General features: G+C 47.6%; 1 protein-coding gene across 1 annotated transcript; it reads right to left on the bottom strand.

The window, feature by feature from the left end:
* Positions 1-22,387: 22,387 nt before the first annotated feature.
* LOC123050862 (uncharacterized) lies at positions 22,388-26,773 on the bottom strand. Its single transcript, XM_044473590.1, has 4 exons — positions 25,951-26,773; positions 23,274-23,503; positions 22,530-23,183; positions 22,388-22,438 (listed from the first exon to the last, which is right to left on the bottom strand). Exons 1-4 carry the CDS (start codon positions 26,687-26,689, stop codon positions 22,403-22,405), a joined length of 1,659 nt encoding a protein of 552 aa, XP_044329525.1. The 5' UTR covers positions 26,690-26,773; the 3' UTR covers positions 22,388-22,402.
* Between the last annotated feature and the right edge of the window lie 330 nt (positions 26,774-27,103).

Raw genomic sequence — 27,103 nt, forward strand, 5'->3', positions numbered from 1 at the left:
ATTATACGAGTAACTATATATCCAAATCACACAAACATCAATTTGGTAATGTAAAACATTCATGAACAAGAGGCTCACCACAAGGTGGTGCCGGCGACGGAACGGTGCGGGCGATCGACTGTGGTTACGACGGAGATTTAGAAGGCACTAAGTAAACCACACCTACATATGCAAACTAAGTGTTAGTTTTGACCACAAATTGCATATAAATAAAATACTAGCACATATATTTTCTACCAAATTACTAAACTCATAAATTAATCACTATACAAAGCATTGCAAGAGCTAATCTAGCAATGAGAGATGAAAGGACAAAGTTGCTAACCTTTGTGATCATTTGAATGGATGGGGGCCTTCAAATCTTGACAAATTTTGGGCATAATGTGTGATGAACTCGAGAGGAAGAGGGGAAGAACAGAGAGGTGAGTGGAAAGGGGAAGAACAGAGCGAGCTCGGGTGGACGAAGGGTTTATGTAGGACGACCTTTAGCACCAGTTTGTCCCATGAACCGGTACTAAAGGTGCTGGAGGGGCCCCGGACTGACAACATCCTGCCAGCACTCACTTTAGTACCGGTCCGTGGCACGAACCGGTGCTAAAGGTCGGCCACGAACCGGTACTAATGAAAGCGGCTGGCTAGCCGTTGGAACCGGCACTAATGCACACATCAGTGCCGGCTCAAAAGCAAACCGGCACTAATGTGCTTGACATTTGACCCTTTTTCTACTAGTGAAAGTTCCCGCGAAGGATAATGAGACTACTCCCTATGAGCAATGGGAAAAGAAAAGAACTACACTCTCTTACTTGCTCACTTGGGGCTGTTTGGCAAAAGTCAATGTGTCGATCCCTAAAAAGCGTAAGCTTGGACCAAAGACCGTGGACTGCGTTAATTTGGGCTACGCTAAGAACATCGTTGGCTATAGATTTCTAGTAGTGAAATCTGAGGTACCTGACCAGAAGGTCGGTACAATTATAGAGTCGATGGATGCTACATTCTTTGAGGATATTTTCCCCATGAGAGATATGCAAAGCACTTCTAGACTGGAATCTGATGAGACTCCTGAACCTGCCATTCCGATGGAATATTATGAACACAAAAGTGATGAAAGTTCATCAGAGGATGACGAGGAAGCTCCTGTTAGGAGCAAGAGACAAAGGACTGCAAAGTCTTTTGTTGATGATTTCCTCGTGTACCTTGTGGACGACGACACTCCCAGTTCCATTTCAGAAGCTTATGCATCTCCGGATGCTGACTACTGGAAGGATGCGGTCCGTAGCGAGACGGATTCCATCGTGGCAAACGGGACATGGGAGATCACTGATCGTCCCTATGGTTGCCAACCATTGGGATGTAAGTGGGTGTTCAAGAAGAAGCTTAGGCCCGATGGTACTGTTGAGAAGTACAAGGCTAGGCTTGTGGCCAAGGGTTATACCTAGAAAGAAGAAGAGGATTTCTCGACACTTACTCACCTGTGGCTAGACTGACAACCATTCGAGTATTACTCGCTTTGGCTGCCTTGCATGGTCTTCTCGTTCATCAGATGGATGTTAAGACGGCTTTCCTTAACGGAGAGCTAGACGAGGAAATTTACATGCAACAGCCAGATGGCTTTGTAGTAAATGGTCACGAAAGAAAGGTGTGCAAGCTAGTGAAATCTCTGTATGGCCTGAAACAAGCGCCTAAGCAATGGCACGAGAAGTTCAACACTACTCTGACATCTGCTGACTTTGTTGTTAACGAAGCTGACAAATGTGTATACTATCGCTATGGTGGGGGCGAAGGAGTTATACTGCGTCCGCATGTCGATGACATACTGATATTTGGGGTCCACCTCAAAGTCATTGAGGAGGTCAAGGATTTTCTATCTCATAACTTTGAGATGAAAGACCTGGGAGTGGCTGATGTTATCTTGATCATCAAGCTACTAAGAAATTCTGAGGGTGGAATTACACTTTTGCAATCCCACTATGTTGGGAAGATTTTGAGCCATTTTGGATATTCGGACTGCAAACCTTCTGCAACACCATATGATCCTAGCATGCGGATTCGAAAGTTCGAAGGCACGGCTGTAGATCAATTAAGATATTCTCAAGTGGTTGGTTCACTGATGTACCTAGCGTGTGCTGCTTGTCCTGACATCTCATTTGCTGTGTGCAAACTGAGCCGGTTAGATTCCAATCCGGGAGATGTGCATTGGCATGCTGTTGAGCGAGTGATGCCTTACTTGCAAGGTACTTCGAAGTATGGAATTCACTATTTTGGGTACCCAACGGTACTTGAGGGGTATAGTGATTCAAATTGGATATCTGATGCTGATGAGATGAAAGCCACAAGTGGATATATCTTCACACTTGGTGGCGGTGCTGTTTCCTGGAAGTCTTGCTAGCAGGCGATCTTAACAAGATCGACTATGGAAGCAGAAGTCACAGCATTAGACACATCATGCGTTGAAGCAGAATTGCTTCGAGAGCTTTTGATGGATCTACCGGTGGTTGATAAACCAGTGCCGGCTGTCCTTATGAACTGTGACAATCAAACGGTGATTGCCAAGGCTAAGAGTTCAAAGGACAATATGAAATCCACAAAGCACATAAGAAGAAGATTAAAATCTGTCAGAAAATCAAGAAACTCCGGAGTGATAGCGTTGGATTATATCCAGACAGCTAAAAATCTGGCAGACCCTTTTACAAAAGGGCTATCACGGATTGTGATAGAAAATGCATCGAGGGAGATGGGTATGAGACCCACGTAAGTTGCCATGGGGGTAACCCAACCTATGTGATCGGAGATCCCATGAATTAGGACCTGGGAAAACGATCCAGCGGTCAACTGAGGAGAGTTTCCTTAATTAACCCACTTCGTTGGAGATGCAATAATACTCTCAATTATGTAAGGCAGGCTGACTTTTGTCTTAATGTGTTCCAAAGCTTATGTAAGCAAGATGCTAACCTATAGAGCATTCTTTGGAGGAACACACCTATGTGAGCCCGACTGCTGGTCACAGTCTATGAGATTGGGTGATTTTTAGGAAGCTCATGAGAAGGTATGGAGTATGACTAATAAGCTCCACCCGTGGGGTTTAGCCTTCGGCAGCCACGTATCAGCTGACAATGGGCGAAACTTCTACACGCCAAACTGACAATTCAAGGCATAGTCCATTGTTCAATTGTGAAGAAGTCTAATCCCATTTCTCTAGGTGGACGTTCAACTTAACAGTCTCCACTGAAATTTCTGGTATATCAAACATTGCTTGGAACAGTTGACAAACTTATGTGCCTCGAGATCTGGTGGGGGATTGTTGGATTATGGATGGGTTTGGCCCATATAAGACAACAATCCCTGGTTAATCTCGAAGGCCCATGCATGTGTACGGCAAGTGGTGGGAAGTGTGGGAAGTTTAGTACCATACTGCTACAGTAGGAAGAGTGAGACCTTTTTATAAGGGCTGCTCCATCACTTGCTATTGGGAGCTTGGGAATAGGAGTTGTACACGCGCGCTCCTCCACCTCCGCCGCCCGCCTCGCCTCGCCTCGTCAGGACGCGCGCGCGCCGCGGGTTGCGGGAATGAGCGGAGCCAAAGCTTATTTTTGCCGCTCAGGAATGGTTAATTAATTGTTAATTAATTAACGAGTCACTTACGGAAGCGCCATTGTCCGAGATGTTGGACTGTGGGCTGTTCGCGGACTCGGTCGTGGGCCTGGCCCAGGCCCATCTACCTGACGGCCTATATAAGAAGGCGTTGGCTAGTGGAGTGAAACCTAACTCAGTTCACTCACTCCCTCTCGTACAACCCTAGCCGTCATCTGCTGTTCCTCTCTCTGTGCTGCTTGCGGCGATCCCATCCCGACGACCGCTTGCACGGTTGGTCGGGAGAGCAGGTGCCTGCGGAACCCTGTCGTTCGAGATCCTGCCCGGGAGAACGGCAATAAGGTTTTTAGGGAGCGTCTCGACGCGACTGCTCCCGATCCGTCCCCTTCACCGACCGCCTCTGCTTCCACTACTTCCCCTACATCGACACCATGGCCGACGACGCCGCCGCCAAGAGGAAGGCCACCGACGACGCCGAGGCTGCTGCTGCCGCCGCCGCATTGGCGTGGCCAACCGGAGGGTATGATCTGTTCATCCCTCGTTTACTTGTTCTCGTGCTAGCCGTATATGTGCTGCTCATAGATGGTTCGTTTCTATGTTCTCTACGTGCTAGCATGCTTAGGTATCGCTATGAGATGCATGCCGTTTATGCCATGCTTACTGTTTACTCGTGGATTAGTCTAATTGGAAAAGTGCTAATATTTCCAACAATCCAAAAACCTTATTTTAGGCACTTTTCGATTCAAGGCTTTGCTGCAACATTGAAACCGGAAAAGTTTACCGGGACGCATTTTAAGCGTTGTTAGACAAGGACCACCTTGTGGCTCACAGCAATGAACGTGTTCTGGGTCGGTGGTGTGTCTCCCATAGAAACGATTGTTCCTGAACAGGAAAAGGCGTTTAGGGAGGCAACCACCATCTTTCTAGGAGCCGTTCTTACTGTGATCGGAGATAAGTTGGTTGACGCATATCTCCATATGCGTGTTGCCAAAAACTTGTGGGATGCGCTCGAAGCTAAGTTCGGCGCAACCGATGTTGGGAGCGAACTGTATGCCATGGAGCAGTTCCATGATTACAGGATGGTTGATAACCGTTCTGTATTGGACCAGGCCCATGAGATACAATGCATCGCTAAGGAGCTGGAGCTCCTAAAGTGTGAGTTACCGGACAAGTTTGTCACGGGTTGCATTATTGCAAAACTCCCTCTTGGATGGAGGAACTTTGCTACTTCTCTCAAGCACTTGAGACGTGAATCCTCTGTCGAGGATGTCATCGGTCATCTAAGTGTTGAGCAGAACTCGAGAGCAAAGGACTCACACGTGAAAGGGACAGAGGGTTCTTCTAGCCCCAATGTGGTATAGAAGAACTTCCACAAGTTCAAGGGAAAGAACTCTGTCCAGCAGAATACTACCTTCAAGAAGAAGGGTAAGAAGAAAGATAAGAAAAGAGATGGCTGCTTCACTTGTGGTTCAGAGGAACATTGGGCAAATAAGTGCCCAAACAAGTATAAGAAGCCAGGACAGGACGCCAAGTCTGTCAATGTGACTCTGAGCAACAATGATGCGGCATCAGGGTATGGTAATCTGTTTACCATACTTTCAGTTTGTCAGTTCACCGATTGGTGGGTTGACACTGGGGCCAATATTCATGTGTGTGCTGATGTGTCTTTGTTTTCTTCTTACCAGGTCACACGAGATTGTTCCGTCCTGATGGGGAACGGCTCGCATGCTTCTGTTCATGGTGTTGGCATGGTAGATCTGAAGTTTACTTCGGGAAAGATCGTGCAACTGAAGAACGTGCAGCATGTCCCCGCCATCAAGAAGAATCTCGTTAGTGGCTCCCTTCTATGTAAAGAAGGGTTTAAGTTAGTATTTGAGTCTAACAAAGTAGTCGTATCTCGGTATGGACTATTTATTGGAAAAGGATATGAGTGTGGTGGTTTGTTCCGCCTTTCCCTGGAGGATTTCTGTAATAAAGTCATGAACCAAATTCATTCTAATGTGAACGAATGTGAGGTTTGACATTCATGTCTTTGTCACATAAATTTCGGTTGTATGACGCGGCTAGCTAAAATGAATCTAATCCCGAGTTTCACTTTAACCAAAGGCTCTGAGTGCCATGCGTGTGTGCAAGCAAAGCAACCTCGTACGCCTCACAAGCCTGCGAAGGAGAGACACCTGGCACCACTAGAGCTCATACATTTAGATCTCTGTGAGATGAATGGTGTGTTGACTAAAGGTGGAAAGAAATACTTCATGACTTTGATCGATGATTCCACCAGATTCTGTTATGTGTATTTGTTAAATACAAAGGATGAGGCTCTACACTACTTTAAAATTTATAAGGCTGAAGTTGAGAACCAACTTGAGAAGAAAATAAAATGAGTCCGATCTGATCGTGGTGGAGAGTACTTTTCTATTGAGTTCAATTTATTCTGTGCAATATTATTCATGAGAGGACGCCTCCCTATTCACCCCAGTCAAACGGGGTTACCGAACGGAAAAACTGTACTCTAACAGAGTTGGCTAACGCCATGTTAGATACATCGGGATTATCCAAGGCATGGTGGGGGGAGGCTGTATTGCATCATGTCATGTCCTGAATAAAGTTCCCGCGAAGGATAATGAGACTACTCCCTATGAGCAATGGGAAAGAAAAGAACTACACTCTCTTACTTGCGCACTTGGGGCTGTTTGTCAAAAGTCAATGTGCTGATCCCCAAAAAGCGTAAGATTGGACCAAAGACCGTGGACTGCGTTAATTTGGGCTACGCTAAGAACATCGTTGGCTATAGATTTCTAGTAGTGAAATTTGAGGTACCTGACCAGAAGGTCGGTACAATTATAGAGTCGAAGGATGCTACATTCTTTGAGGATATTTTCCCCATGAGAGATATGCAAAGCACTTCTAGACTGGAATCTGATGAGACTCCTGAACCTGCCATTCCGATGGAATATTATGAACACAAAAGTGATGAAAGTTCCACGGAGGATGACGAGGAAGCTCCTGTTAGGAGCAAGAGACAAAGGACTGCAAAGTCTTTTGGTGATGATTTCCTCGTGTACCACGTGGATGATTACACTCCCAGTTCCATTTCAGAAGCTTATGCATCTCCGGATGCTGACTACTGGAAGGATGCGGTCCGTAGCGAGATGGATTCCATCTTGGCTAACGGGACATGGGAGATCACTGATCGTCCTTATGGTTGCCAACCATTGGGATGTAAGTGGGTGTTCAAGAAGAAGCTTAGGCCCGATGGTACTGTTGAGAAGTACAAGGCTAGGCTTGTGGCCAAGGGTTATACCCAGAAAAAAAGAGGATTTCTTCGATACTTAATCACCTGTGGCTAGACTGACAACCATTCGAGTGTTACTCGCTTTGGCTGCCTCGCATGGTCTTCTCGTTCATCAGATGGACGTTAAGACGACTTTCCTTAACGGAGAGCTAGACGAGGAAATTTACATGCAACAGCCAGATGGCTTTGTAGTAAATGGTCAGGAAAGAAAGGTGTGCAAGCTAGTGAAATCTTGTATGGCCTGAAACAAGCGCCTAAGCAATGGCATGAGAAGTTCAACACTACTCTGACATCTGCTGGCTTTGTTGTTAACGAAGCTGACAAATGTGTATACTATCGCTATGGTGGGGGCGAAGGAGTTATACTGTGTCTGTATGTCGATGACATACTGATATTTGGGGTCCACCTCAAAGTCATTGAGGAGGTCAAGGCTTTTCTATCTCATAACTTTGAGATGAAAGACCTGGGAGTGGCTGGTGTTATCTTGAACATCAAGCTACTAAGAAATTCTGAGGGTGGAATTACACTTTCGCAATCCCACTATGTTGAGAAGATTTTGAGCCGTTTTGGATATTCGGACTGCAAACCTTCTGCAACACCATATGATCCTAGCGTGCGGATTTGAAAGTTCGAAGGCACAGCTGTAGATCAATTAAGATATTCTCAAATGGTTGGTTCACCGATGTACCTAGCATGTGCTACTTGTCCTGACATCTCATTTGCTGTGTGCAAACTGAGCCGGTTTGTTTCCAATCCAGGAGATGTGCATTGGCATGCTGTTGAGCGAGTGATGCGTTACTTGCAAGGTACTACGAAGTATGGAATTCACTATTCTGGGTACCCAACGGTACTTGAGGAGTATAGTGATTCGAATTGGATATCTGATGCAGATGAGATGAAAGCCACAAGTGGATATATCTTCACACTTGGTGGCGGTGCTGTTTCCTGGAAGTCTTACGAGCAGACGATCTTAACAAGATCGACTATGGAAGCAGAACTCACAGCATTAGACACATCATGCGTCGAAGCAGAATGGCTTCGAGAGCTTTTGATGGATCTGCCGGTGGTTGATAAACCAGTGCCGGCTGTCCTTATGAACTGTGACAATCAAACGGTGATTGCCAAGGCTAAGAGTTCAAAGGACAACATGAAATCCACAAAGCACATAAGAAGAAGATTGAAAATCTGTCAGAAAATCAAGAAACTCCGGAGTGATAGCGTTGGATTATATCCAGACGGCTAAAAATCTAGCAGACCCTTTTACAAAAGGGCTATCACGGATTGTGATAGAAAATGCATCGATGGAGATGGGTATGAGACCCACGTAAGTTGCCATGGGGGTAACCCAACCTATGTGATCAGAGATCCCGTGAATTAGGACCTGGGAAAACAATCCAGCGGTCAACTGAGGAGAGTATCCTTAATTAACCCACTCCGTTGGAGATGCAATAATACTCTCAATTCTGTAAGGCAGGCTGACTTTTGTCTTAATGTGTTCCAAAGCTTATGTAAGCAAGATGCTAACCAACAGAGCATTCTTTGGAGGAACACACCTATGTGAGCCCGACTGCTGGTCACAGTCTATGAGATTGGGTGATCTCTAGGAAGCTCATGAGAAGGTATGGAGTATGACTAATAAGCTCCACCCGTGGGGTTTAGCCTTCGGCAGCCACGTATCAGCTGACAATGGGCGAAACTTCTACACGCCAAACTGACAATTCAAGGCATAGTCCATTGTTCAGTTGTGAAGAAGTCTAATCCCATTGCTCTAGGTGGAGGTTCAACTTAACAGTCTCCACTGAAAATTCTGGTATATCAAACATTGCTTGGAACAGTTGACAAACTTATGTACCTCGAGATCTGGTGGGGGATTGTTGGATTATGGATGGGCTTAGGCCCATATAAGACAATAATCCCTGGTTAATCTCTAAGGCCCATGCATGTGTACGGCAAGTGGTGGGAAGTTTAGTACCATACTGCTACACAGTAAGAAGAGTGAGACCTTTCTATAAAGGTTGCTCCATCACTTGCTATTGAGAGCTTGGGAATAGGAGTTGTACAGGCGCGCTCCTCCTCCTCCGCTGCCCAACTCGCCTCGCCTCGTCACGACGCGCGCGCGCCGCGGGTTGTGGGAATGAGCCGAGCCAAAGCTTATTTTTGCCGCTCGGAAATAGTTAATTAATTGTTAATTAATTAACGAGTCGCTTACGGAAGCGCCATTGTCCGAGACGTTGGACTGTGGGCTGTTCGCGGACTCGGTCGTGGGCCTGGCCCAGGCCCATCTACCTGACGGCCTATATAAGAAGGCGTTGGCTAGTGGAGTGAAACCTAACTCAGTTCACTCACTCCCTCTCGTACAACCCTAACCGTCATCTACTTTTCCTCTCTCTGTGCTGCTTCCGGCGATCCCATCCCGACGACCGCGTGCACGGTTGGTCGGGAGAGCAGGTGCCTCCGGAACCCTGTCATTCGAGATCTTGCCCGGGAGAACGGCAATAAGGTTTTTGGGGAGCGTCTCGACGCGACTGCTCCCGATCCATCCCCTTCACCGACCACCTCTGCTTTCACTACTTCCCCTACATCGACACGATGGCCGACGACGCCGCCGCCAAGAGGAAGGCCACCGACGACGCCGAGGCTGCTGCTGCCTCCGCCACGTTGGCGTGGCCAACCGGAGGGTATGATCTGTTCATCTCTCGTTTACTCGTTCCCGTGCTAGCCGTATATGTGCTGCTTGCTAGCATGCTTAGGTATCGCTATGAGATGCATGCCGTTTATGCCATGCTTACTACTCCCTCCATCCCATAATATAAGAGCGTTTTTTACACTAGTGCAGTGTCAAAAACGCTCTTATGTTATGGGCAGTGTAAAAAACGCTCTTATATTATGGGACGGAGGGAGTATTTACTTGTGAATTAGTCTAATCGAAAAAGTGCTAATATTTTCAACAGCACCTCCGTACTGGGAGGTCGACCGCCGCGTCGACGCTGCCGGGAGGTTGATGCCGCTACTCTGCTACTCTTTGCGTCCGCAAGCTGATGGTAGAGGAAGCAGAGATGGAACACCGGGCGCCGCGCTGCTGCCACCGTGCGCAAGGACGCCGGGGCTGAGTGCCACGACGGCGTCGAGGCTGAAGTTGAACCGCTGAAGGCCGGCGGTCGCAGAAGATGGCACCGCGTGCTGGGGCCTTGCGCCGACTGTGTTCAAGGAGAAGAAGTGAATGGGCGAGCTGTGGGGCATTCTGTGGGGGCGCTAGGACCTCGACGTACCGTTGGTAGCCAAAAGGCTAGGAACCGCCGGGAGGAGCGGCGTTGCGGCGGTGTGGCTAACCACCGACAGGGATTTTGCGGCTCATGAAATCGCTTCGCTGTACCGTGCTGACAGGGATTTGGAGTAGTATATATGTGTAACCACCGAGAATTTAAAACGTTTTGAAAACATGCTCAATCAGAAGTCAGAACAATGCACATTTAGAGGAATGACTGGATATACAGGCATTTCATCAGTTTAAGTATGCATCAGGAAAACGGGCTAAAACACAGGGAGCCACCCTTGCATACTTAAACTTCACCTACAAGAGGACCGCCACATACCAAGTACAGTCAGCGTACAGCTAATTGGCTGAGCCAAAATACATGGTCACAACAAAGAACCGAACGAGAACAGTGACCATAAGATCTGTACGTAGCTGCTATTAACAGAGCAACACACCCGCAAAAAAAAAAAACAGAGCAACAACAGCAAGCATTTGCGATCCAGCGGCCGTTGCGACTGTGGAAACTGGCTTGAAGACATGATTTAGCCCGATCGGCTGCTGGTTTGGAACGGGCAGTCTGCGCGGCGTTGTTATCTTGGTGTACACGGGCTTGCTGTTGAGCTCGGGAGATCTGCTGAGGAGTAAGAGCATCTCCAGCCGTTGGCCCCCTCAGGACGCATAAAAATCGGCGAGCCGGCGATACAATCGGCGCTGGGGGCGTCCCCCCCCCCCCCCCCCCATTCATTTTTCAACCCCCAACCGCCGCGCACTTCCCCTACCCGGGCCCGCTGGTCATTGCCCCTAGCGCACCCCTCGCTCGCCTCCTTCCTCGCCGATGCCGCCGGCAAGTTCAAAATGATACATAGATAGTTCACCATAGCATACATAATGAAAATGATACATAGATAGTTCACCGTAGCAAAGCCTGTTAAAAGAAAAGATCAACTACTCGTCGTTTTCCGGCTCCGACTCGGTAATGTCCTCCTCCGACGTCTGCAAGTAGGCGTCAGCATGCCGCTCGTCCTCGGAGTCCCAGGACGACGTGTTCAGTTGAGCGGCCTGCTTCCGCGCACGCTTGTCCTCCCGATAGGCAGCTCGCTCCTTTCTCCTCGCCTCCCTCTCCGTCCTCCGTCGCTTGTAAAACTGGCGCTCGTTGACGATGTCCTGCGGGAAGCGTTCGCACCACTCCGCCATGGCTTCCACGTCCATCTCCACGATCGCTAGGCGACGCTGCCGCCTCCGGTTGTCACGACGATCCTCGTCGGTGAAAAGCCGCGGGAGATGCGCGAGATCCTGCGCGCACTGGCTCATCGACACATCGTGGAAATTCATATCCCAACGAGGCCGCCAGAGGCGCCACGCCGCCGCGTCATACGCACGGGCCGCCTCCTCTGCGGTGTCGAAGGTGCCGAGACTGAGCCGTTTTTCGCCGAACGAGATTTCGGAGGAGAAGACGCCGGAGCGGCGCTCGCGGACTCCGCGAAATCAGCAGCGCCCAGGCGGCGCATCGACATGGTGGCGCAGAGGCGAGAAAGAGAGGAGGCACGCAGGAGCGTCGGCGGTGGAGAGGAGAGGAGAGGAGAGGGGAAGTGTGCGTCCACCGACGGGAGGTAGGCTTTTTATAGCCGCGGGCGGGCGGCGTCCCGCGTGGCCGCCGGGCATACACGTGGCGCCGCGCCTTCACTGCGCCGCCCGTGAGGCATCAATGGATGCTGACCGGCGCGGCAGCGCGCCGCAGCTTTGGTATTGATTTCCCCCGCGAGAACCGAGGCGATGAGGACGACGAAGCGACGAGAAGCACCGTGTCGCTGACTCGGGGGCCCATGTTTAGTTCGCGCCAAAACCGTTTCACCTGGCGCCCCCGAGCGCCCCCCAGCGCGCCGGGTTCGGTTTGGGTCCGCCGGCGCCAAATTCGGCCCAAGCCGGCGAAAAATGGGTTTATGGGGGCGTGGCTGGGCCGATTTTTTCTGCGGCGGCGTGAAAATATCGCCTGGGGAGGGCGTGTTAAGGGTGCGGCTGGAGATGCTCTAAGCCTATTAGCATAATCTGGCGAGACTGGAAAACACGAAAAAGTCATGCAGAAAAAGTCTTCAAGCAAAGGGCAGAGATCTTTGAAGGGGCTGTGTTCAGCACTGTAAAAGAGGGCAAGTTCAGTTTCAGATCTACTTCGTATCAGCAGCACTTGTAGAAACGGACCTCCTGCGCGGTTGCATTTTTTTTTCCTTTTTTTTTTCTTTTGACGAGGGGTTCGTGCTCGGTTGCATGCAACTGCACCGCGTAGTACTCCTTTTTTTTTACGGGCACAGAGTACTATGCATTAGCCACGGTCCAGTAGGAGTAAGGCCCAGGAAAACATCAGGTCCGTTGCACTATTCTGGACCAGGAGGACAGTGCTAACCCAACGAACGGCAATAAATGCGATAGGGCCGTTCCTGTTTCTGCACAAATACGGGTGACATACGCGAGACAAATACGGGTCATGGCAGCGATCACGAGGGCATGCGATGGTCATGATTCCAGGAACATCTGAGCTCGGGCTCAGAACCGAATTTTCGCCCTAAACGCTCTTATATTTCTTCTTTACGGAGGGGGTACGTGCTACATTTTACCCAAACTTTTTTTGGCCGGCTGTACCTGCCGCGTCCATGGTTTATTTTGGTTTCTGGTTTTTCATCGAAAAAAGTCCAAAATAAACCTTAAAGTTGTAGACGAAAGCTAAATCAAACCCTGAACTTTGAATCCCGGAAATTGGCACTCTGAACTTGTAATCCCGGTCTATTTTGGACTCTAGACCTGTTTGGCACGCTGGGAAGACTACAATCCTGGCCGGGATTCCAGCTACTCTCACAGACTAGAATTTGAGCCGGCCCACTATAACACAACAAGAATTCATGAAGTTTAAAAAATGTTCGCACATTTCTAAAATTGTTCAAAAGTTAAAAATGTTGTCGTTTTCTATTTTTCGCACAAATTCAATTCGTTTTGTGTTTTTAAAAACAGTTTGGAATTTCGTGTTTCGCACAAAATCAACTCTATTAGCATTTTAAAAAACTGTTCGTGATTTCAAAAAAAACACATTTATCAAAAAATGTTCAGCATTCCAACAGTTTTTCACATGCTATGAAAAAAAATTCGTATTTTCAAAATTGTGTCACATTTTCTAAATACTGTTTTTGGAATTTCGTAAATTATTTCATAAATAATATATTTAAAAAATGTTTTGGATTGTTGGCAGTGGACTCGACTGTGCCAGCCCACCAGACATGAAGCAAGTTTTTTTTCCTTAACACGCGACGTAAAAAATTCTTTCTTTCTTTTTCTTAACGGGCGACGTAATAATTCCAAACCAAAAAAAATGCTGTGGAGTCGAACTTGGGACCTGGTAGCCACTACACTGACTGACATAGTCGGAGGCCCGAAATATTTAATCAGAAACCAAAGCGTCGAACTTTGAAAACATTTTTTAGGGGCAAACAATTATTGATAGCGTATTTATTTATGAAATCTTTGAACATTTTATACAGTGCGAGAACTTTTTGAAAATTTCGAATACTTTTAAAAAACCAACTACTTTGAAAAAGCGAACACCTTTCTAAAATTTTTTTGAAACCTGAACAAAATTTTAAAGTGCAAACACTTTTTGAAATATAATTTTTTTTTGCAACCTGAACAAAATTTTAAAGTGCGGACACGTTTTGATACATAAACATTTTCTGAAACCTGAAAATATTTTGTGACATCTAAAAAATATCACAAGTTTTAAAAAATGTACGGGCCAATCCAAATGTTTATAAAATGTATAATAATATTTGTGTGATTCAAAAAAATGTTTTTAAATTCAAAAAATGTAATATTTCAAGAATGATCATGAGTTCCAAAAAATGTGTTTGTGATATTTTTAAAAGAATGTGTTTACAATGTAAAAAAAATGTTTGTGTGATGTAAAAAAATGTGTCTTAACCTTAACAGAATATATGTGGCATGTCCTTGAAAAAAATGTATGCAAATTTAAAAATGTTGAACCACGTAAAGAGTGTTGTGTAATTTTATAAATTGTTTATTGTCTTTAAGAAAATGTAAAACGTGTAGTTGAAAAAATATTACCATGTATTCAAAAAGTTTTGAAAACATGTAATTTATAAATGTACATAATTTATTTGAAAATATCAAAAGTTTATACAAAAATATTTAATGTGTGCGTTAAAAATGTACATTGGGTATTGAAAAAAATTAGACATGTGTAAAAATGAAAAAAGAAAAGAAAACGAAAAAGGAAGAAACTAAGAAAAAACCAGATTAGTGCGCGCGCGCGAGCAACTGCGCTACTGGGCGGCCCCAATTCAGCAAATCCCGGCTATGTTCTATCAAGGTTTAAAATAGACCGGGATTAAAGTGTTTAGTGTGCTGATTTCAGGGATTGAGAGTTCGGGGTTTGATTTAGCTTTCGCCTAAAAATTGAAGGTTTGTTTTGGACTTTTTCCTTTTTCATCCGGTTTATTTGCACTGAATTTTCTTCCATGTCCAAGTTGCGCTGCTGCATCTGGCTCAGCCTAGTCCAACCCAACTGCACCCTAGTGGAGCGAGCAGAGGACCCCGGCGGCGGCGAGGAAGTGGAAATAGCCAGACTCCGGGTGGGAAGCGTGGCGCAGGACGGAAAGCACCACAGGTAGGGTGCGGCGAGCAGGTCGCGTCCGTGCCGGGCGCCGGGCGCCGGGCACCGCGCGGACGCCCGCGTCGTTGATCCCGGGTACCTGAGGCTGACTAGAAGCTACAGCGCCAGGGCCTGCCGGGAGGCTGTGGGGCCCAAGGCCGTGGTCAGTGGGAGCACGGCACGCTCGGCCAGGGCACGTGCTCCTCCGCCCTGAAGAGCGCCCGTGGCAGCGAGGGGAACTGCGCCTGCCGGCACACCTACTGCTGCTTCAAGGGCCACGTGCCGGCGGACCTTCCGCTGGGGACCTTCCTGGCGTCGCGGAGGCGGGTGATCAAAACGGAGCAGAGAATGAAGCCTAGGAGGCTAGGACGACCAGCCCAGAGCTTCTCCGCTGTGGGGCGCAGTTCCACGAGGACGACCGGAAGCGTGTCCGGCGATGGCACAGCGTTTGGCGCATTTCCCGCCTCGTCCTCAAGATTCTCTCTCCCTTGATGCGGCGTCGGCGAGCAAGGCAAGAGTCTGAGGACAAATTAAAGAAAGAAGGGAGCGGAGCAGTGCGGCTTGGTGAAACTGATCCACAGTGGCGGCGCCCATGGAGTGTCAGACAGCAGATCGACGTAGCCAGGATAACATCATTTCTCTCTTTTTAGACGGCGTTTGAATATTTTTGCTCGGATTTTTGAGCTTCCTTGAATGTTAAGACTCTGTTGCGACTTCTAATAATATGGCTGCATGCATGACTGATGGTATTCCTCCTTTTCAAAAAAAATATGAGGAAAACAAGGAATTTGGGTTGCAGGGTTCAGATTGACAGACCAGTCTTTCGTGCTTGCTTGTTTCCGTTTCAACCAAGTTGAATCTTGAATGGATGGCCCTCCTCTTGTATATATGAAGGATTGGCGCTTTTGAGTTTGCTGTAAGCAGTTTTACAGGGCTAATGTTTTTGAAGTTGAATGGGGCTTAACTTTTAGGAAGCAGCTGCTGTACATTTGGTAACATCATTGCTGGAAGCAGCTGCTGGCGTGCGTCCGGAGTCGGGGCTCGCGCACGTGTACCGCTTCCTCAACGTGAACGGGTCGGTTGTGATGGTATCCGTCCACGTCGCCGCCATGGCGCACTTCCTCTTCGTGCGTGCGCCGGCCGGCCGGGGTCCGCGTTCATCCGGACGGGACGGGACGGGACCGCGTGGCTCGGCCTACGCGTGCGTGGTACATCCCGTACAAGATCATGTCGTCCGAGATCTCGCTCTACCGGCCACACAGCACTAATTGCAAAAACCATCGACGCTTCAGGTAAGGTTTGCAAGAACACATTTACGGAATTGTGCCAAAAAGCACTAAATTTTTTCATAAAACACTAGTCGCCGGCTTAGGCCGTTTTGAGCATGATTATGACAGGTGGGTCCCGCCAGAAGAGGTGACGTGGCAAAAAAATTGTCAATTACATCCCGCTACAGTTTTAGTTTGCAAAAGGACCCCTAAAAAAAGCAATCGGGTCCTCCAGTCCGGTGGTGGACGCCGGCGGCCAATCCCAATTACACCCCCCCGCCCCGGTGGTGGATGCCGGCGGCGGGTCCTGCGTGGTCTGGGACGGGCAAGAGGGCGTGGATCCAGCGGCGGTGTCGGTTAGGACGGCGAGGCAATGGAGCTCCAGCGGCGGCTTGAGCATCAGCGGCCATGGATGAGCTCCGGCTGATCCAGTTTGGGCATCGAGCAGCCATGATTGAGCTCCGGCGCCGTCGGCTTGAGCATCAGGCACGCATCAGAGAGAGATGGGAGAGATTGGGGAAGGCACCAACCTCAGAGAGAGATGGGAGAGATAGGAGAGGGCACTGCCGGCAGCGGAGCTCACGGGCGAGGGACATGGACCGCACCTCCATGCTCACCGTCGGTGGATTTGCCTCGTTGATGCGCAGCTCCGGCCGGAGCTCATCCATGGCCGCCGTTGTCGCGCCTCCTCTTCACGCCTACGCGGGCCGCCGTCGCGCGTCCTCTTCTCCTCGCCGGAGCCGATGCAGGTGAGCAACAAGGGGAGGCCGAGGCCGGGGAGTGGCCGAGTGAGAGGAAGGTGGGGGCGGGGGAATAGAGGAGGAGAAGGAGAAGGAGGCGGGGCGTCGCGGAGCCGTCGTCCATGCCGAGCTCGCCGGCCGGGAGCTCGTGCGCACGGCTGAGGAGATGACCTTATCCTCTCAGGCTCTTTTCCAAATCAGTCCATGTTATTCTGTCTATTTGCGAACCGTTATGTTGTGCCACGTTACCCCTTCTGGCTGGACCCATCTGTCATAATCGTGCTCAAAACGGCCTAAGCCGGCGACTAGTGTTTTTTACAAAAAATTATAAAAAAATTAGTGCTTTTTGGCACAATTCCGTAAATGTGTGGTTCCTGCAAACCTAGCCTGAAGTATCGATGTTTTTTGCAATTCACTCGGCTCGTAGTAGTAGGTCACTACAAAAGCAGGGTGTGCCTTAATGGGCAGAAGCGACGGCCACTCGGGATGCAGAGGAGGCGCAACAGACCAACAGAGCAATCGATTGTAGCACGGGCGGTATCCCGTTATTCTTTTTTGTTTATTTTCTTTTCAAAACGGGGACAAATGATTCGGCTCCCAGTTAATTAGTGAAAAAACCGGGCAAAAACCACCACAAACCGATGAGCGGCACACATGCCACTCCAAAAAGGGCCTCGTTGATATGATACAACGACGTCATCGTCATCACTTCTCTCCAAGAGGCGTCATCACCATCGCAAACTCCGAGAAACGACTCTGACTTCGCCAAAGACGATCGTCGAACCAACCCACACTGAAAATGCCGTGTGGGGTCACATGAAGATCCACGCCATACCTCAGCCACAGCGACAAGATCAGCACAGCTCCAACATCGACGGGAGGCTACAAAGGAGAACCAGACCCAGCAATCCGATTTCTTTTGTTTTTATCCAGGAAACGTTTCGGCTCCTACCAACAATAACTATACGGCAACCAGAAAATAACCTATTTTATTGATCGAAGGAATGGTGCACTTTGGGGATGCGGCTTCCTCTACAGAAACAACGGTACGCCTCGGCAGTAGTTCCTATGCGGGAAGGGTTCCTATACCACAAGCAAAACCAGAGAATCACTTTAGTAATGTATCCAGGCAGTGGCCCAGCTAGGTGACTTCCGGCAAGCTAGCTATTTTGCGCTAGGAAAAAACAAAACCTTGCTTTGTGAACCAGGAGAGAAAAGGATACTGACTTGGATAACTAAACTATCCCATCTTAAAGGTTGTTTATTCGGCAGCCGCAAATGCTACTCATTATATGGATTTAGACAAAGCGAATTTATTTATTACTAAAGCCGAAGTCGGTAGGAGTACTATTATGAAGAAATTCAGACCTTGAGCTCGTAGTTTCCCCTAAAAAAACATGTGTCATATAACAATTGTACTAAATATAGTAAAGACTATGATGGTGTCGTGGAAGATGACCACCTGCTACCCATCACCATACGCCACAGGGCCCCGCGCGCCACCGCAGCTTTTTTCGACTTGAAGGCAACAACCCAACCAAGGCCGTCCCAAAAACACACCGGAGAAGGGCCGAGTACCTCAACCAAAGCCACGTCTCCTACATCGCTTCCAGTGGCACCGTTGCAACAGAAGCCTCAACGCCAACTCTGTCACCTCCCATTGGTCCCGCTTGCCGATGCCGAGGTAGAAAGATGAAGCCATCGATCCGTTCGATGAGGACATAGGGTTTCCCCCGGAGCTGTAGCGGCGGTCACGTGAAGGGTGCAAGAACAATGCAAAGATCGCTGGTCAAAGGCCCACGGCCGTGGCAGGGTTTTGACCCAAGCTACTAGCACCACAATCGCATCGGACGACAGTCCGGCGCCGGCAAGACCACCAGCCGCAACCTCCCGCGACCAAGCAAGCCGACGAAGAAGACAGAGGGGGCAAACTGAAAAGTGGCAGACAAAAATTCGGTTGTGGAGGGGGCAAACTGAAGAGTGCCAGACAAGGTCACGTGCTCCACCAGGCAGCGTGTCTGGTCACCCGCGCGATCGAAGCATCCAGAGACGCGACCCACCTGACGGCAAGCGGTGGGTGCCTAATCCCACGCGCGGCTCATCCTCGCTGATCCACGGCGCGCTTCACCCAGCGACCACCGCTGCTGCTGTTTCCATCTCTCTCTCTCTCTCTCTCTCTCTCTCTCTCTCTCATTCACAGGATCTAGTACCGTATAACATTGGAACTCCACAATCTTTGCTACTACTGTTTGTAACTCCATAATCTCACCGTACCGGCCTCTTCCCTCTCTCAAACGGACCTTGCTTGTGTTACAACTCTGAATCGTGTAGGAGTACATGTGTGCTGCGAATTCGAGGCAAGTTCTCGTTTAGTTATATGGATGGATCCCTTGCATATATGTCTAATTGTTACATAGACGAAAAATGGAGTTACTATGTATGGGTTACTTGTTCCCTTGCACATTTCATTCAAGTTCCTGTGCTCTATTATATTCATATATATTTCGTCTTCTGTTTCAGAGAAAATCCCCTCTTGCTTACTCCATTTTTTAGCTACTGAATTACTCTCAAAATATAAGAACGTTTTTTTTTAGGAAAGCCTTCATGGCTAGCTTTATTAAAAAAAATTATAAGAACGTTTTTGACACTATAGTAATGTAAAAAACATTCTTATATTATGGGACAGAGGGAGTACTATGCATTAGTAGCACCTGTTGCAGACTCGTTTTGCTCTTCGGGGGAGGCTCTACTCTACTTGAGCTAGTACACGATGCTTTAGTTTGACAGAGAAATCAGAGGGAAAGTATGAGGCTTCAGTTTTAAAGTGGCCTCTGCTTATTTCAGGTAGCTCACTGGTAGTTAATGACAGAAAGCCTGGCCATTGAACAACATGCAGATATACATAAGGCTATGTTTGAATAATTTGGGCACATATTACATGAGTGTGGCGCCCATCCCATCAAAATGGAGGAGGTTGACAAGCACAAAAGGTACGTTCAATACGTACTGGGGCTCAGCATCGACAACAGACCAACATCCAGAGTTCAAGAGTATAAAGCAACAGCACCGACAACACAACAGCATCCAAAGTTCAACATTCAAGGTGCACTGACAACAGAACAACATCTAAAGTTCAGTATCCAAAGCTCAACATCCAAAGTGCACCGACAACACAACAGGATCTAAAGTTCAGGATCCAAAGTGCACCGACAACACAACAGGATCCAAAGTTCAGGAGGCAAGTGCGACAAGTAAAAATAAATAAGTCTTGCTGGGGGCACAACACAACAAACCCCTACATAAAACAATAGCAATAGCGCTAGTCAGGCTCCGGACGGGGCGGTGGAGTCCGGTGGAGCAGAGCTCGGCGATGATCCTGCTGATGCTGCCTCCAATGCTGTAAGAAGCCACAAATTTTGTATATCGCGTCAGTAGTCGCTGGAAGGTATCATACAAGGTAAACATGCTTGGAAATGCGGAAGAGTTTGATTGTGAATGTGGTCAATTTCACACATGGGCTTGCTTTGCAGCCATGTGCTTAAGGCACCAGTGGCATCTTTAAGTTTGATGTTCCAAAAACTGCCAAGAGTGGCCTAACGAAACCTGCACTTCGTTGTTCATTACAGGTGCTTGACTTCATCCGTGTGAAGGAAATTCCAGCTAAATCATATACCGTATAGTAAAACGGTGGACCAAAGATGCTCGCGACATTCTGTTGGCACACCTTTCCCATTCTCATCGACCTACGTCCGTCTGCTAACAAAAACAAGGTAGCCCCGCGTCCCCGCGTCCCCAGCGTCGCTCCTGGGCGGCTCGGGGGAACCCCAGTCATCGGCCGCAGGCGCCCCCCTTCGCCACCCCTTCTCCCCCTCGCCGCTGCCGGAGGATGCGGCCGGGCTAAGCCCACGCCGTGGACGGCGGCAGCGGGGCGTTCCCCGCGCGAAGGCGCGCATCTCTGGTGGAGGGAGGCCGCTCCATCGTCCTGCTCGGCGGCCCGGCGTTGCGGCGCTCCGGTGGCCAGGACCGCGGATCTGGAGGGTGGCTCCTCCGGTGGTCCCCTGGTTCCGGTTGCTGCTCGCGGGATGGCGCCTCCGGCTCCCTGTGGTCTGAGGCGGTGACTCTGCTTCGCTTCTCAGATCCGGCCATGGATGGGTTGGGGTGGCGGCCCTCCCACCTCTGCTTACCTGCAGGTTTGCTGGCCAGGAGTTGTGCGCCTCTTGTGGTTGCCCTGCGGAGGAGGGTTGCTGGGTCTGGCAGGCGGCCAGATCTGGCTCACCGCCGGTGCTGCTGGCCGACGGCAGCAAGGTGTGGTGGCGGCATGGAGGGCCTGGTGGTTGGGTCGGCGTCATGTGTGGTTTGCCCTCCGGACAGATCTGATCTGGCCGGTGCGACCTCGATGTGCGGCGGCTCAGATCGGCGGCGACCCGTGCACACGATGCTTGATGGAGGTTCCTTCAGCGGATCCGGGTGAAAACCTAGTTCTCGGCTTTGCCAAGACCGGCGTTGGCGGCACTCTATTGTGTCATTACCTTCTTGAAGGCCTCGCCGTGGAGAAGCTCCAGACCTCTATCTGCTACCTCCGGGGGAAACCCTAAATCAGTAGATCAGATGACGGCGGTGCGTTGGTGTCGTTTCCTCCTTGGGGGCGTCATTCTTTGAGGCGTACACGGGTTCGAGGGACCAGTGGGCGGCTTTTTTGGTGGAGCGGTGCTTCATCCTGCACATTGATGACGGCGGAGATCGATGGCATGGCGCTGTGGAGACTCGGCGTCCGATGCGTGGAGATGGGCTCGCGCAGGAGGAGGTTGCTGTCTGGCGTCATGGTGACGTCGATGGCAGAGTGGCCAGACAAGGTAGAAGCCTCAACATGATCTGAAGACCTGTGGAAGATGGCGGCGACGATACACGAGTGCGTCTGACCGGATTGTGCCCTAGACCCGGTATGTGGCTCGGCTGGGGCTTCCGAATGAGTTTCGGCTTCCGGCTTTTGATGTTAGGCTTAGGTGAGTGGTTTGGGTAGTGGCCCAGCTAGCACCCCCTCATCATATTGGATAGGAGTAGCGGCATATGTTGCCAAGTTGGTGGATTCAGGCACATTGTTGTAATACTTTGTACGGTCCTGGAGAATAATCAATAAAGTGGCCGTATGCATCTCCCAGATGCAGAGGCCGGGGGTCATCCTCCTTTTCTAAAAAAAACACCTTTCCCATTCTCAGAGGGATAACATGGATCGTGGCCTGTTCTCTTATCGACACTTAAGCATGTATATGCACGCAATGGAGTTGGTTTGACTCAGTGACACTAGTACCAATGCTTATGATCGGCTCATCGCCTTGTTCAATTCTAATATTGCAGAAATGTACACTTAGTAGAAGATTGATGAAACAAAGAGAAACACGGGTTAAAACTGAGACCAGCAGCATGGGACTCGAGTAATCCTACTAATCATGCTACTGTTTCACACTGGCTAATCATGCTACTGTTGCTACTGGTTCAAATTTATGCTGCTTGCAAAATCAGAGGCCACAAGTTCAACAAATTAGTTATTGGTTCAGACTTATGTTGTTTTATCCGTTTATCGACTTACCAAATTAACATAAGCTCTTAGACCTTTTCTCCATTAAATTGCCCCGCTTGGACCTGCACATTAAAAATGGATGTTAAGCACCATAAAAAATTGCATAGTTTAGTAAACAAGTTAGCATACAAGGTTTACATATTACATAGCTACCTGGAGATCCATTTTGTCCTTGATAAGCAACGACCAAGCTACAACCACCTCCAATGTGGTGTCCCCAAGTACACAATCAAACGCGGTTGTTTGGCACTGCTTAACAGGAAAGTCAACATGCCCCTTTTGTGCAATACACTGACCGGGCCCTCCGTATGCTTCTATGGTCACTCTTAGAATCCCATATGATTTCACTGAAACCACTCGTCTCGACAAGTGAAGATACTTGCCTGAACCTGAATGTATTTCTTTGTCACGATCATCAAGCAAGACAATTGACCTGCAAGTGGTATCGATCACATCTACAGCAGAAGAAGGAGCCCAAAAGCAAATGACCCGACATCCATGTTTGAAAGGCCAATCCCCTTTGGTTACTCGTATGCCCACAATAGTAGCTTGGTGCGATTTATGAAGCTGCTCAAGTGTTAACTCAGTTGTACAACGATGGTTGGAGAGCAAGAAGGTAGGTCCATCACCACCATAAGTCACACTGGCTGAGGAAGTGTAAAAATCATCTGTACCGCCGTAACGGCCTGTACAAATAATCAATCTTTGCGACTCAGCTTCATCGATTACTTTGAGTTCAACTTCAAAGTCGACATGGTCAAAACTAACAATCGCACGAGACGGACCAATCAAGCATAAGGAATCATTCTGCAGGAATTATAATCATTATAAATACCTAATCGCAATTATACTACAGAACATGAATAAAATGAGAAGAAAACTTAATACAATACATACTTCTCCATTTAGTTCTTGATAATCAAACTTTGGCCGAGAGAACAGAATGTTGCGGTTGCGGTCCACAGTGTCTCGAGCAGCAACCTTGCCATACACTTTGAGTGGCCAATTCAAGCCTTTCAGATTCTTTATCTTAATTGAATAGATCTGCAAAGTAGTACCAGTGACGGCAGCAAGGGATGGGATGCTGCCAGGTGTGTAGTGTGTAAACTGCATAGGGCTTAGTATGGCTGCAGCACAAAGACAAGTGTCAAATGTTAGAATTCTAATATGAATAAGCAATGTAAAGATATCATCAAAAACAAGCGTGTAAATTGCATAGGGCTCAATATGGCTGCAGCACCAAAGACAAGTGTCAAATATCAGAATTCTAATATGAATAAGCTTTGGAACAGAAATATTTCATTTTGAAGAAAACGTAACTTCATTGACAGCACACTGAAGCTAGAGGTACATAAAATGTGATTATTTTTCTAAAACGGGCTTGTTTGCATTTAAATCATCATGAGCTACCAAATGGTACATTAATGTTCCTACTCCAGAAATTGCCACAGTGCTTGAAAGAATAGTTTCATCTTCTACAATTAGAAGAACTTTCTAGTTTAGCGGATTGTCGGCCGATTCACAAGTTTACTACTATCTATTAATGCTTCTAATCATTTTGCCATGATAAAATTCTGCTTTATCCATAAAGAGAGAGCGCTATAAGTTTAAGATTCAAATTAGTGAGGTGATTTGCATGGAAAACTGGTGGTACAGAAGTTGCAAGGATTGCTGAAAAAAGGTTCAAGCATAGGGAGACACTTATTACAAAAACTTGCATCTCATAGTTACTCCACACAAGTAACACACACAAAAGTACAGGATATGTACAGTTACACACATCCCCCCTACTGTTATGCGTGTATGTCTCATAGTTAGACATTAATATGTATGCTAAACTTTGTTAGTAGTGTACTAATTGCTTGATTTATTCAAAACAAGATAACTATACAGATGGTGTACAGGTTAATCATGAAAATATACATCGAATTCTGTTACCTTTTTAAGTTGATTGCCAATTATGGAAGGGCCACTTTTATAGGATGTAACTAAGCAGTCATACACAGGGATGTTCATAGTTTGATTTGTCAGAGTATGGGAAGTGACAAAATTGACTTGGTGTTGTTGGAGCGTCAAGTTGTTACCCTACATATGTCATGTTCCATATAACGAGAAGAGAACACATTTTTTGTGTTTGTTTTAAACTGGCACTACCATTTACATTATGTAATATCCGTATCTACTATGTATCCATTTATTTAGGGGGGAACAATGGAAGAACTGGTACCAGAAAGAAGACTGATGCAACTTAAGGATCAGCTAACAAAGGGTTGCATAAACACACAGTTGAGAACTTCAGCTTATATGATGCTAGACAAAGCTCAGGCGTTTGGATCACCTCTTAGGCTATGCTTTACATACCAGACCAGGGGTGAACAAAATAGTACCCCAGCAAGAAAATTTTCCACTGTTTCCTCACAATGCGCCTTGCTGGAGGCTTGAGCAGAGCAGAACACTATACTTTCAGGTCGATAAACAAAATTAGTTTTCATCACATTTATGTCTAACTTGTTCTTACTATTTTTTATATATCAACAGATGTTTATTGGATTTACTGTTGAAGTTACCGACATGTAAACAACTTCATCTAGCAGTCAAAAGGAGACACGCAATGTCTACATAAGACAGCGGGTAAGCAATATAGGCTGTCAGCTTTAAACTGAAAAAAGAAATCATTTTAGATGGAATTATGACACCCATTTTAGATGGAATTATGTGCAGTCGTGTGCTGTGGTCATGCTCTGGGGAGCACATGCCCTTGCTGTCCAAGCTACTGGATTACGGGATGCCTCTGTAGAGAGCCACAGGTAGCACTCTTTGTTGGCGTTACTGTAGGTCATTTCTTAGGTGGGTCATTTTTGCTCTACTAAGGATGGATTTATTACTTCTTTGTTGATTGTCAGCTCACGCTGTGTCGATCTGTCTTACACCACATGCTTGCTTGCATTTAAATTATTGTGAGCTACCAAATGGTACATTAATGTTCCTACTCCAGAAATTGCCACAGAGCTTGAAAAGATGGTTTCATCTTATACAATTAGAAGAACTTTCTAATTTAGTGGATTGTCGATCGATTCACAAGTCACTACTATCTATCAATGCTGCATACAGTGTTTCTAATCATTTCACTATGATAAAATTCTGCTTTATCCATAAAGGGAGAGCGCTGCAAGTTTAAGATTCGAATTACTGAGGTGATTTCCATGGACGACTGGTGGGTACAGAAGTTGCAAGGATTGCTGGAAAAAAAAAGGTTCAAGCAGAGGGAGAGACTTAAAAGTAGTGTCCTTGCTGTCCTGTTAATAGACCAGCCCCAAGGTATCGCAGTTTATTGCTATGGCTTCCCCAACAGATAATTCTCCTAAACTTACAGAGGATCCAAACACCCAGGTAGCAAACTGCTTCTAATACATAATCATATTATTTGCAAACAATAACAGGAGGTCATATTTATATAACATAACATGGCTTTTCTTAATGGGAAATATTCATGACAGGGCAGCAGACACCAAGCAATACTACTTAGGGGAAAAACATAGAAGGACTAGCAGATATATATATGCAAGGAGATTACTTGTATTTGCGAATCCACCGCAGCGGCCAATCTTGCTGGCCCAACCATTTTCCCAGTATTTCCGATCCTTGGCGAAAAAGTATTGATCAAGCTCCAGACTTTTCTTGAAATACTTGATTGTGGATGGGTCATTCTCCTTGTCCTCCTCTTCCTTGGTCTTCTTCACCTTAACATCCTCACACTTGGTCTCCTCCTCCCTCATGTCTAACTTGGCCAAGGTGTTCTCGTAATTATTGGGAAATCGATAATATTTGCTGAAAAGAGTCGACAAGTTGATCTGCCCCGGCTCCGGCTCCTGCTCCGGCTCATGGTACATGCTGAATCCCTTGGATATCTGCATATTTAATTTGGCTGCTGTATTGCACAGCTCGGTGGCCTTGTAGGAGCAGATGGGGTCATTGGATTTGTTGAGAAAATACAGCATAGAAAGCATCCGATGGCCCAGGTCCTCCATATCTTGGAGCATCAAGTTGAAGTACTCCGCAAGTTGATTCTCATCGTCCCTGGTAGTAGCAGTAGCAGGGTCCTTTGTGGCGATTGTCCACGTTGTTTGAGAATCGATTTCTTTCCAGACAGAGAACGTGGGAGTAAGTGAGGCATGCAAGTCTCTACGCTCCCTCTCCACGGAGATGATTTCCTTTACCAGGGATTGGGGCTTCTCTTTCCCCATCTTCTTCAATAGCTTCTTCTGCTTCTTCCTGAGTTTCCTCTCCATCTTCTTCGTGAGCTCCCCCTCCATCTCCGGTTTATTGGGGGTTTAATGAGACGATGCACTTCTCTTTTTCTCCTTTCTCTTCTTCTTTGATTTGATTGATTGATTGAATTGACGCGTTTCTTGGTCCGTCCGCTGCAAGGAGCTGTGTATATATAGGCTTGAAATAACGCTTCCTTACCCATAGATATCCAAGGTGGTACTAAAGTTTCCTTGCTTTTTTTTCCCTTAATAATAACTGCAGGCCGAATCGTTTTGGTCCTCCACCCAGTCGAACGTGCCGGATTTGCCGCGTGCGGAAAGGTGGAGAGGGCGCCGGCCGGAGTGGATGTGAACGCGGGAGTCATCATGGCGCTGAAAGCCTGAACCCCCGTCCATCTTGATTCTGGCCAAACCTAATGAATCCGGCTATTTGCATCAACGCTGGCCATCCAACTTAAA

Source organism: Triticum aestivum, chromosome 2D, assembly GCF_018294505.1.
Source record: "Triticum aestivum cultivar Chinese Spring chromosome 2D, IWGSC CS RefSeq v2.1, whole genome shotgun sequence".
In the NCBI taxonomy this organism is placed as follows: domain Eukaryota; kingdom Viridiplantae; phylum Streptophyta; class Magnoliopsida; order Poales; family Poaceae; genus Triticum; species Triticum aestivum.